Source organism: Oryza glaberrima, chromosome 5 (assembly GCF_000147395.1).
Source record: "Oryza glaberrima chromosome 5, OglaRS2, whole genome shotgun sequence".
Lineage (NCBI taxonomy): Eukaryota > Viridiplantae > Streptophyta > Magnoliopsida > Poales > Poaceae > Oryza > Oryza glaberrima.
The window spans coordinates 3,222,051-3,234,673 of NC_068330.1; the positions used below are offsets into that span (position 1 = coordinate 3,222,051).

The 12,623-nt window shown below is 42.3% G+C and overlaps 1 protein-coding gene across 1 annotated transcript; it reads right to left on the reverse strand.

Moving 5' to 3' along the window:
• Positions 1-1,688: 1,688 nt before the first annotated feature.
• LOC127774566 (pre-mRNA-processing-splicing factor 8A) lies at positions 1,689-12,113 on the reverse strand. Its single transcript, XM_052300830.1, has 13 exons — positions 11,711-12,113; positions 10,610-10,733; positions 10,413-10,505; positions 9,835-10,225; positions 8,611-9,100; positions 4,704-8,500; positions 4,513-4,619; positions 4,148-4,402; positions 3,410-4,045; positions 3,124-3,321; positions 2,756-3,034; positions 2,420-2,662; positions 1,689-2,210 (listed from the first exon to the last, which is right to left on the reverse strand). The coding sequence occupies exons 1-13, from the start codon at positions 11,992-11,994 to the stop codon at positions 2,019-2,021; spliced, it is 7,089 nt and encodes a 2,362-aa protein (XP_052156790.1). The 5' UTR covers positions 11,995-12,113; the 3' UTR covers positions 1,689-2,018.
• Between the last annotated feature and the right edge of the window lie 510 nt (positions 12,114-12,623).

Genomic DNA, 12,623 nt, shown 5'->3' on the forward strand with positions numbered 1-12,623 from the left:
GATCGAGGTGTGATGTTCCATAGCATTCTTTTGGAGACACCCTAGTAAAGCCCCCACCTCTTTTCTTATTAAGATACTCCCTCCGTATTTTAATGTATGACACCGCTGACTTTTTAACCAACGTTTGACTATTCATCTTATTCAATTTTTTTATACAAATATAAAAAATAATTATGTCATGCTTAAAGAATATTTGATGATAAATGAAGTCACAATAAAATAAATGATAATTACATAAATTTTTTGAATAAGACGAAAGGTCAAACGCTTATCAAAAAGTCAACGGCGTCGTACATTAAAATACAGAGGGAGTATATATTTTATCCTGGTTTTCGTTAACACGTTTTCAAATTGCTAAAAGGCCGTGTGAAAACTTTCTATATATAAGTTGATTTAAAATATCAGATAAATCTATTTTTCAAGTTTGAAATAATTAAAACTAAATTTTTCATGCGCTAATGACTAATGGATTTCTCGTTTTTTCATGCGCTAATGGCCATAACTAAACAACCACTGAAATAACTAATATAATGACATAAATAATCGAAAAAAGTCCACTCTATGTTCCTTAACTATAGATCGAGATTCATTCGTGTCCCTTAGCTATAGAACCGGATATAAAACGTTTCCCAATTTCTAAAGTTGGTGTAAATAGAGTCCATCAACAGTATTGAAAGTAGTTTTGGCTAACATGACATCTACATGTCTTGTTAACTTAGTCTTAGTAGTCTATATGGCGTTATAAACAAAAATAAAAAAATAAAGATACTACTGGGACCCATATATCAACGGTAGTTCGGATAGAAAAAAAAGGTTTAACTATTTGTGGGGCTCATATGTCGAGGGCACTTCTTCCCTCACCGCTATATGCATTTGACAACGACGGCGACGGCATGCGCTCGCCGAAGCCAGGGTGGTGATACAACGCTTCGCTACCTCTGTGGCCGTGATGTTAAGTGGATGAAGGAGGTGGAGGTGGAGCTCGGCCCAATAGGCGAGGTCGTAGGCGGCAGGAGCGGAGCAGAGGAAGAGGCGAAAGGAGCTGTGGATCTTCTCGTTGTGTCCTCCCACCTCAGTAAGCTCGAAGTGCTCAAGGAGGTCGGCTGCTCAAGGTCAGCCACAGGAAAGGACGTGCTCGCTCCGGCCCTCGGACACGACGTGGCACTCCAAGCTCTAGGTCGAACAAGGAGAAAGAAGGTGAGCTGATCACTTACATGTAGGTCCCATATGCTACCAATACTTTTTTTTTTTGGCTAATTAGGATACCACGTACTTCCTCCGTCCCAAAAAGAATCAACCTAGAAGGGGATGTGACCCCTCCTAGGACAATGTATGTAAACATCCCTATGTCCACATACATTAAACTAGGAGGGGCCACAGGTTGATTCTTTTTGGGACAGGGTAGATCAAAACCACTTTTAATACTATGTAGGTCCCATATGCTACCAATACTTTTTTTTTCTAATTAGGACACCACGTAGATCAAAACCACTTTTAATACTATCGAGAAACTCAATTTATGAGTTTTAGAGGTTAGAAGACAACCTATATCAGGTTCTACGGTTAAAGGACAAGGACGAAAATTTTCCTAAATAATATTGCAGAGATTGATCAATTGTGAATACGGCAGAGATTGATCAATTGTGAGGGATAACAATTGGGCCTCGTACTGAGCTACAGTGTACATATACCAAGCATAACTCATAATTTTTGAGTTTAGTACCCCCAATTTTAAACCCAACCCACAAAAAAGTGGGGCCCTTAATCACCCCAGATCCACATCATTTCCAGAGTTATTTGTGATGTGATCTCTGCTTACATTTACTCTCTGTGATCTCAGCTGCAAGAACTGATGTCATTTTAGTACATATCATGTCACACCCAGTTCTTTGATGGGCAGACTACATCAGGGAATACAATCTCTCGAAACAAACTGATCATATGCTACTACAGGTCGCGTCAAGTCACAGGTTATTGATCTCTCTACTCAAGACGGCGTGAAGTTCATAGCAGATAGGCTACGTGAAGGTGTCCTCCCTATCACCTTCCGCGACCTCGCCCTCGTCGATGTTGCTGAACTCGAGGAAATGCGTCGGCCGATGGTCCTCGTGATAGAAGTCCCTAGGCGTGCCAAGCTTCATGTTGTACTTCATCAACGGGTCGTGCTTCACTCCCATGAAGTTGAAGTTCCAAGGGGTGTTATCCGGCACCTGGAGACACGGAGAAATGTAAAACTCTCGACATATTAGTAAGAACTATCTCCGCCCCAAAATGTTATAGCTTCTGGCTCCGGCTCCAGATAAGGGTATGGGTATGTCCAGATATATAGCCAAAAGTTGCTATATTCTAGGACGGAGGTAGCAATTCTTATGTTGTTGAGTCTTGAAAAAGCATGCGTTAGAAAATCATCAATACATACCATGTAGAATCCTAGGAATCTGTCACTGAGAAGCATCTGGACCTTCTCGTAGTGAGTCGGGAGATATCCATGTGGGTTGCTTCCACTGTCCTTGTTGCTACGGCCCCACTCATAACCACTTGGCGTCAACTTGTACGCGGTCAATGAACAAGATCCTGGGGTAAAGCTACATGTCAAAATGATGCACTTCTCACCATCCCATTGCTTGTTGTTCTCCAAGATCTTGGCATGCGATGTCAAATCCTGCAATAATCAACAAAACGATTAGTCTAGTCTTATGACAACTTGTGTTCCTTTGCAACAGCTAAAAGGAACTGAAAGCATAAATAATCTAACCTGTGGTGATAGCTGGGGAGCTTCATTTGGCTGGGTATGCATCCAGCCCAGTGGTTCCAAATCATTAAGGAACTCGTGCTCAGGAAGGTTTGCAGGCAGTGTCACCATCTGATGAGTTCCGTGCTGTGGAGGAATAGCTATGCATCTGATCTCTTTAACTTGGGGGTTATCCTGTGGACTCAGCCCATATAGAAAACCTGCAATCTGTGTCCTTAAATCTGCTATGCATATGAACTTCTTTAATATATTCTTCGGCATAATGTAAGTGTAGCCAGTCTCCTGTAGGTAGAATATTTGAGTCAGCAACCCTCAATGCTTGTTAGTTGCAACTTAAATGGTTACCAAAGAAAAGCAACTACTGTACTGACCTTTATATCATCTGAATTAACATAAATGTGATTGACACGAAGATACAAGTTTGTGGCAGAGATGGCCCTGACACGCCAATCAGTCTTTGATGCAAATGCTTGTTGCTCATACGGACTGGTCGTCGTGATGATGAGCTCATCTCCATGCACATTGGTCGTCCTTGTAGTAACTGCAGTCAGCTGAGTCGACTCTCTAGACTGCAAAATCAAGTAAAACCAGGAGTGAGTAAATGTGAATTATTCATGAACAAAAACTGAACACGGTTCTTATTATGCTGAGCCCTACCTGTTTCTCAATTTCAGCTATCTGTTGCCTCTGCTGTGATGGTGGAGCTATTTCAGCACCAAGTATGATATCACGAATTTCAGATTGTGTCAATGCAGAAGTATTAACATTGTTTTTCTTCGCATAATCAGACAAAATAAGGTCCCTGAGTGCACATTCAACCTTCAGCCATTGCTCATCAGTCAAGGTTGGCCAAATATGATGTGGTTCTGTAACAATGGTCTTGTCAGGCTTGAGCAGCATCTTTGCCTTCTCATTATTGACATGAAGTGCACGCAATATAAGCACAATCCGAGAGAAAGCAGTGAATGATGAGATACTCTTCAACCAATCATCATATATGTTGTAAAGAACCATCTGGGGTTCTGTAGCCTTGAGAATAAGATCACCAAACTTCTCAATCTTCAAACAAGCTTGGAATGGCAGCTGCAACTCACTGCCCTTGATAACAATGTTAGGGAAGTCAAGCAGATGGACCTCCAAAGGATCCAACATGCCCTTCCTTGTCACAATGATTTGCTTTGGCTGCTCTTCTACAGGAAGCGACCGAACTAATGCAGCAACCTCTTCAGCTGTTTTCCACTTGGCCAGCTGTCCAAGACGCTTTTGTCCAGCCCATACACTTGTGTGGATGACCTGCAGATTTCATACAATCCATTTTCATTTTAAGCCTTCAAAGTTGCAACACTCCACAGTAATATCACAACTATAACTGTAGCTAAAAGATAATGAACATACCTTCAGAAATAATTGACCAGTTCTTGGATTGAAAATAAAAATAGCACCATTGATTGGTTTAGTGGTCAAGTTACCCTCGAATGTTTTGTGAATGGTAACTCGATAGACATTTGTGTCATCCACAAACCATATGATCTGATTGCTGAATATCTCTCCATAGTTCTGTGAAGACAAATATGGCTCCGTGGGTTCCGAAGAATACAGCTGTAGACCCTTCCTTATTCTCTCCCTCAGCACGTACAGAGCAGGATTTGACTGTTACAGAAGGAACAGTCCAGCAGGTTAGTAAAATTGGAAATACTGGAACATACAGATATCAGATCATTATGCAAACTAAGTAGTTACAATTAATATGATTATATTACCTTCATTATCTTGTTCATTGCTTGCTGAAGGAGGGGCTTTGACCCAGGGAACCAATTGCCAAAAGCAGAGTGCAAATTATATGCTAGATCAATTCCAATCATCACCCCTGTAGAATAAAATGACAATTAGCTACAAACAATTCAGACAAGTAGATAATTGATAAAATAGTTCATAGATATTGAAAGCATACCAGTGGGAGATGGATAGATAGACATATTGTCAGTAGTGTAGTCCATGAACTTGGCCCTTGTATAACGCTCAATGTCATGTGAATCATAGTCTCCCCAGCGTAGTTGCACATCAATCCAATACTTGTTACTAGCTTTCTGATCAAAGACATCCTTTGACTCGGAGACTAAGCTTGGTTTGGACATCTGCCACCTATGTGCAGCGAAAAGGAGGATATCTGCACAGGAGCTGTTCATCTTGTAGCTCTTCCTCGGATGTATTGTCTCTTTCTGCACTGTCTCAATCTCCAGTGCATCCAGCTCTTGATCCAAAACTTGGCAAAGATCCATAACAACACTTTCATGGATCTTCTGCCACAAATGCGCACGGAAGATCTGGATTAGAGAAATCTTCAGGGTCGGAATTTTCCCATGCATGAAAATCCCTGTAAGATCTAGCTGAACCTGGAAACCAACATACACATTTGCACGATTGATGGTTGGTGACCACCACAGGGTAAATCTTCGGTTGGGTATCTGATTGAGACCAGAACGTTGTGCATTAGTCAGCTTCTTGTATTTCATGGACTCCTCAAAACCTGACGCTTTCTCCCAAAACAGACCCTCCCAAGTAGGGAAATATGTTCCTTTAAACAAGGTGTGTTCCAAAATACCCTCAACACCACCAAGAGCTTGGATGACATCAGTCCTATAGTTGTTTAGGTTCCATAGCTTTCCATCATGTCTCTGATGTGTCCACCAGAATGGGTTTTGTTTGAGCACTTGGTACTGCTTGAAGTCTGTTCTCACTCTCCAACCCTTATCATATGCCAAAGTATGACGGTCTTTTTGGAAAAGAGTGTTGATACGAGGAATACCTCTATCCCATGAATCTTCAAGATCCTCAAGTGTTAACCGTCTGTTCTGTGATTGTGCTTCCTGCCTCTTCAAAGCATATTCAGCCCAAACCCGCTGTGAATCAATAAACTCACTCTCCCAGGGCTGAATGTAGCGATATAAGTTAGGGATAAGCTGGTCCTCTTCATGGCTCATACCACTCCGAAAATGTGTCACACCAACATCTGTCTGTTTGCTGTACCTGAGATCACTCTGTGGTATCAGAATGTGACCCATCGATAACATTCCCAGACCTCCAATTTCCTTGGGTGTATAGAAGATAACAGGCGGAAACCTGCTAGGCATTTTTGAGTTCAGGCCAATCTTTATGCGAGTCTGGATCTTGTTTTCACATTTGACAAGTAAATCCAAGAGCTCCTGGGTATGAACAGTTGCTTCCCGGAAATATGTCATAAGACCAATAAGAGCAGTATTCCACTTGTTAACAATCTTAGTGAATGTAGTCGACCCTGAGGACATAAGGATTTGCCTGACACGGTTCTCAAACACTTTCATATGTTCATCATCAACTCTTAGAAAGGCAATAGCTGTCCTTTCTTTTGTCTGTTCATTCTGCAAATTCCAGACTCCATCTTTGGTGTTACTAAACGCTTCTTGAGTCATCCGTATCTTTGGTAGTATACGAACCTCAAACCCGCACATGCTAAAAAGCAGATTAGGGTTGTCCTTGCTGTAAACAGAGACAAAGCTGTTCTCCCACTCTAACGTTGTGATGCTCCTTGGGAGGCGGTTCTTCATGTCCCAGAAAACACTTCTTCCAAGATTTACATCATGCTTCATGAGCCTCATTCTTGCATCTCTAGGCCAACATTTCTTGTTGTTGTAACCGACCATGTTCTCATTATTAGGATCAGGATGCTCTGTCAAATAACGCTGAATTAAATCACGTGCTTCCTCATGAGTAAAGCGGAACATTATATGCACCTTGTCGACATACCGAGAATACAGCCGAATAGGATGCCTTGTCTCAATTTTGGTATCAGCATATGTAAGGAACTCATTAGGCATCGTAGGTGGCCCCGCGATCTCACTTGCACGTGTTAAACCAAGCAGAAGGAGATCCAGCACAAGCCCATAGTATTGCACAACAAATGATGCAAATTGTAGACCCCGAATGAGACCATAAGAATTAGTATGACTCATATCCTTGTAAGATAACACAACATTGTTCTTTGCAGTGACATAATCAGCAATATTATGGTCCAAGACCAACCGCAGAAGCCTGTTCAACAGTGTCAGATCAATTTTTTCGAAGAACTTTTCAAATTTTGTCTGCAGCATCACAACACACTGCCCGTCACTAGTGTCCCATACATCCTGTAGATTATTTATACCTTGGCACCATTTGTAAACAAGCAGAGGAGGTGGTTCTGAATCAGCAGGCTTGACCCAGTTCGGGAATAGGTGTCGCTTGTCCCCCTCATACCACAAATACTGGTCAAGGTAAGCATCGGTGATTTTCTCAAGAGGCTCAATTTCATATACCGGAATAAGGTAGCTGTACAGGTCCATAAACTCAATGCCAACTTCTTTAAAAGCACGCTGAGTAAGAAGATGCCGCTTTATCCTTGACAGTGCCTCATGAGGATTATCATATGCTTGCTCAATCAATCCAAGTTCCTCCCGCTGCAGTTGATTTAACCTTACTGCCACGCTGTAAGACTCCTTTAGCCTTTCCAGAGCTAGTATAAGAAGTTTGGTGTCATGCTTGTAAGAAAGAGGAGGAAAAGGAATAGGTGAGAACTTCCTTGATTCTAGCCAATGAACTGTTGTTGTGTAAATAGCAACTGCCTCTTCAGGTGTCACATATGGCCCGTCTTTCAGGTAGTTGTGCTGCCTCTCCTGTTCTGCCTTCAGCCACAAACGGGTTAATCTTCCAAGATTCTTGCGGCACACAGTCTTGTCGACCGTAGCACCACGCCTGATACGCTCACGATTGTAGTGAGCAACATTAGTCCACCAATCAGCCTTGGACTTTACATAACGAAGTATCATGTTCTCAATAGGAACCGGTAGGCCCGGGACCTTCCATGGGATATTTGCCTTCCAGCACCGCCATGCCTCACTAAGATGCTGCAGTATAGTCCGTGCCTTGTTTTGCTTGATACCCTCAGGCATAGCATCAAGGACATCATGCATAACAGCAGCTCGAAGTTCAAGATCAAAGTGAGACTCAACACGTTGCTTGGTTACAGTTTTAGCAACTCCTTTTGAATGACGACCCTCAAACTGTCTGGCCAGTAAATTACCTAACCATCTTTCAAGCAGTGGTACAATACCCCGCAGAAAAAACAGCCACACCCTCCACATTGGAGCCCAGAATCCACAGCCAGGTCCTTTTCCTACAGGACCAGTGTTGAACCGGTAGTATATCAAGTGCTTCAGATCTTTGCACATCCTGATTTGCCGCATCAGACGATACTTGTAGCGGTACATACCAGTCAGCTGGCCAACATGAGAGAATATGTATTGCAAGCCATCTGCTAACTGGAAAGCATCAACATTTCCCAAGCGGAACTGGATGTTTGCATCAACAACTAACTTAGTAAGTCGTAATATCTCACGGCATAAATGAAATGCATTTCCAAACCGAGATTTTTTCCTTTCCTTTGTTGTGAGAGTCTTCACAGGTTTCAAATTGAAGTTGTAGTCTAAGTGAAGGTAGTTAAGGTTCTTTCTGTGGATCAACAAGTTCAACATATTGTAACCCTGTTTGCAAACTTGCAAACCTGCTTCTGCCCAATCAAGCTCCGTTGTTTGAAAAAACTTTGTCGCTTGGAGTGAACGGAACAGATGCTTCTTCTTCTGCGCCTTGGGAGGCCTATGATGTAGCTCATTGAGCACATAACACTTCAGTAGCTTCTGATAGCTGACACGCACCTTCACTGGATAAGCTGGTGGACTACAAAAGAGAGATTAATGTGATTAGCATTGGAAGTTCAAGTGCATCAGGCAGAACATTGGTAAAAAGAGATCATTAAAAAGTATCAAGGATGTCATAATGGCACTCACCAGTGCTCCTTGTACCATTCAGATACAAGAGGGATATCTTCAGCACGACGTGTTCTACCAGACCTCATATTAAAAGGCTTTGGAGCAAAGAGTAATGAAATGCCAGCTGCTGTTGTATCAGTGTAAAGTTCTGTTCCTTTCAAGAGGGGCTCCACACCATCCGGGAGACAGAAGTCCTCATCGTCATCCTCTTCAATTGTTCTCCTCTCCCGACGATCAACCTTGATTGCCGAAGTTATAGGATTTATCAAAGGATCATAGTAAAATGCAGGCAAGTCTGGATCCTCTGTCTTGATATACATTATCATTGGAGTATGATATACCCCAAGCCTCACTTTCCTTGGCCTGTTATTGTACAAGTGTGGAAAAGCAATTCTATACTCAGTCCTAAGTGGTTGGCGGATGATGAGTTTGTTGATGTCATTAAACTCATTCCAGTCCTCATCCCCCTTCTCCATATCACGGTACAGTGGCTCAAACTTCGGACCTCCTGCAACATAGCATTCAATATGGTAAAAAAGCGTATGATGCAACAACAGCAAAATGTACATGCCAATCTTCCTACAAAGCTAAAAAAATCTCATAAACATGCCAATGTTTGGATGCCCATTAAACAGTTTTAAAAATGTTTCCCAGTGCAAAAATTAATCAACTGCAAGATTCTCATATTTGAATAAAGCTAGTTGCAAAAAATTGGAAATTTGTGCTTACAGGACAAGGGATGAACAGAGCGGTAGAGAAGGCAAATTTTACATCCCAACCAGCTAGCTAATATTCAAAGCCCCAAACTCATAGACATAAGCACGAAAACTTAAATCCTTCTCACACTATCACCCATACAACATGCATCATCTAATAGATAAAGCCATTAACTGTCAAAAAAACCCATGTTACAGTTACAGATGTCCCATAAAAATGAACAGCTGTGGACATAAACTTACCATCTCCATGCTTCAAATACTGAGCAATAATTAATGCACTAAAATCACATAAATGAAACAAAAAAAAAGATGTTTTGTTATGAACTCATTTCTTAGCACGAGCTAAATTCCCAACATTTTCCACAAGATTTTGCCAGCAGTCAAATACCAAGCAGCATACATTTTGATATAACCATAAGATCAATGCTATAACTATGCTAATCATGTATAAAGTGGTACAGCAATTGAAGCCATCAAAGTAAACAAGCTTATAAGTTATAAAAGGGAACACAAATATGGTTACCTGGGATACACATGTTGAGTGCTTTGGCAGTAAAGAAAGACTCCATATCAAACAAATAGAAATAATTTCGATCAATCAAATCTGACAAAAGTTGGCCAGCAAGACGATAGAGTGTCGCCATTATGGGAAGCGATAGATGCCACTTCCTGTAGCTGGGGCCATTTATAAGCTTTGTTTTCACAAGCGGCTTATGATCATAAAACCATTCATGCACAGCTGAATCTTCCTCCTCATCCAATTCCAACTGTATAGCCTCCAGTGGTTCAACATCCAGCAAATTATCAGCATAGTCTAATGGAGGTTCCTCATCATCAAATGGAGGAAAGCGCATTCTCTTGAAATGTCGCCTATCTCTCTTCTCCCTCCTCATCATGATCCACATCGTGCCCCACTGTCGAACACACATGTTTGAGATGGTGCAAGTATAAAAATAAGAAGTACAAAGCTAAATATCAGATTAATTTATATACTGCATATCAAGGGTAGCATACAGATTCATACAATAGCAATTGTTCCCAGAACAGGGCAACTTAACTCAGAGCTAAGAAGAAAAAAGAGAAGGCATTTTAGATCATTACCTGTGCAAGGTAAATGGGCTCAACTACCCATGGGATCTCATTTACAAAGGTTATTGCACCAGTGATATGGTACAGAATCTTTACATGCCGAACCTGAAAACAAGAGTTTTGTTATTCTATTGTGTATTGCCACTGTATACGTAATCTCACCAATGGCTAGATCAATGTTTACATCAAAGAGTGTGACAGTACAATACCTGTTCCCAGGGCATTGGCATATTTTCCAGTAGCTTGTAAACAGCATGAGGCACAAATTTGAGTGCTCCAAGATATACACGCTTATCGTGCCTGTACTTCTTTGAAGACATGTCGCCATGGTCCCTGATCAGCAAGAAATAGAATCATCAATTGTCTGCAACATACACATGAATTACAACCCAGACAGTATCTGATGGTGAAGATGAGATATATGAAAGCAAACTGAAGCAAAACATCCACATGCCCCCATTCCTAGTAACAGGGGACTAGACACAAACGGCACCAACCCCAAACATAAAGAGATGTCTAGAATCAACAGCCAAAACAACTAGCAGATCAAAACAATCACCATAACTAGAGAACAAAATATCTACAATCATAATTGAGTTGAACCAATCAGACAAACCGTAACATTCCCATAGCTATCACAACTTGACTTACAGTATTCCATTTCAAATGCTATAAGAAAGCAGCTTACTAGGGTGTGATCAGAAGTGCTGGCAGAAGCCGCGTGTTGCAGCCAGTTAGCAGTGGCTGCACCGATCAGGCCTATTTTGTCACCTTTTCTTTTTCATACTCCCGTAACCATAGAAAACCCACATGATGCTAAGGTAAACCAGCAGGTCGCAGTTAAGTCCATGCCTAAATACTTAACACGGTTACAGCCATAAATTTCAAACATCGCATCAAATTATACACTCGCAACACAAATAGACTCAGTCGAGAGGACAACCACAAACATCCCCTAAGTCCTAAAAACATCCCATAAGTCTTAGAAACATCCCTAAATCCTAAAAACATCCCCTAAGTCCTAGGACAAAAGCTACAAATAACTACAGAGGTCTACCTACGGCACAAAGCACCAGCAGTGGCGTACCCGGGGCCACAGGACCCTGGGTAGCTTATTGAAATCTAGCTAAATTATGCCATGTTAATTAGTATATTAGTCAATAACTAGATGATTGGTATGTATTGGACCCCGGCAATTTTCGTTCTGGGTTCGCCACCGCTGCACCAGTGCGGGGGAGTCGAGCACCGCAACACCAAAACACATCCACAAGCAACAGCGTGAGCCTAGAACGCCCTGGTCTGGAGACTACCTGATGATTTTGCGGACGTGCTCGGGAGGCATGTCCTCCTTCTGCGCCTCGACGAAGCCGAACTTGCGCTTGTCGCCGTACCGCTTCGAGTTGAGCTGGTGCCACTTCCTCGCCTTCTCCACCAGCTGCGCCTCGAGCTCCGCCGGCGTCAGCGGCTTGCCGCCGCCGGGGGGGCCCGCGGCCGCCGCCGCCGGCGGCGGCGGAGGCGGAGCGCCCGTGCCCGGGGGAGGCGGCGCGGCCCCCATCGGCGGAGGGGGAGGCGGCAGTGGCCCGCCGCTCCACATCGTCGGCGGCGACGGGGGGAAGCAGAGGCAAGCGCGGCGGCCCGGCCTCCCGCTGCTGCCGCTAGGGTTTAAGTCTCGAGTGGAGTGGTGCGTTCGGGTTCGAGATTAGAAAAAAAAAGAATTGAAGGAAAAAAAAGAAGAAGAAGAAGAAGAAGAAGAAGAAGAGAAGGCTATGGCGCCGACGCGCGAGGATTGGAGCCGACTTTGGTATTTAATGGGCCGGGCCGGGTGCATCACGTTACTGGCCTTTAAATTTATCCCTTGGGCTGCGTTTTGCAAGAGAGGATGGGAAGGAATAGTCCATAGATTTCCGTGCACAAGCTTCCTAAACTACTCCCTCCGCTTTAGATTATAAGATATTTTTGATTTTGATCAAAGCCAAACTGTTTCAAGTTTAACTAAATTTATAGATAAATATAGTAATATTTATAATACTAAATTAGTTTCATTAAATCAATAATTAAATATATTTTCATAATAAATTTGTCTTGAATTGAAAATGTTATTATTTTTTCTATAAACTTGGTCAAATTTAAAGCAGTTTAATTTTGACTAAAGTCAAAACGTCTTATAGCCTGAAACGGATGGAGTATTAAACAATAGTTTTTTGAAAAGGCAATTACAGAAAA

What these genes read in the sequence shown, in the direction of transcription:
- LOC127774566 (XM_052300830.1), bottom strand. Translation starts at nt 11,994, where the DNA reads ATGTGGAGCGGCGGGCCACTGCCGCCTCCCCCTCCGCCGATGGGGGCC. An exon ending in AGCCCATTTACCTTGCACAG is followed by an intron (nt 10,226 to 10,412) that starts GTAATGATCTAA and finishes TGTGTTCGACAG; the next exon opens with TGGGGCACGATGTGGATCAT. An exon ending in TTAATTCAGATGATATAAAG is followed by an intron (nt 3,035 to 3,123) that starts GTCAGTACAGTA and finishes TTCTACCTACAG; the next exon opens with GAGACTGGCTACACTTACAT.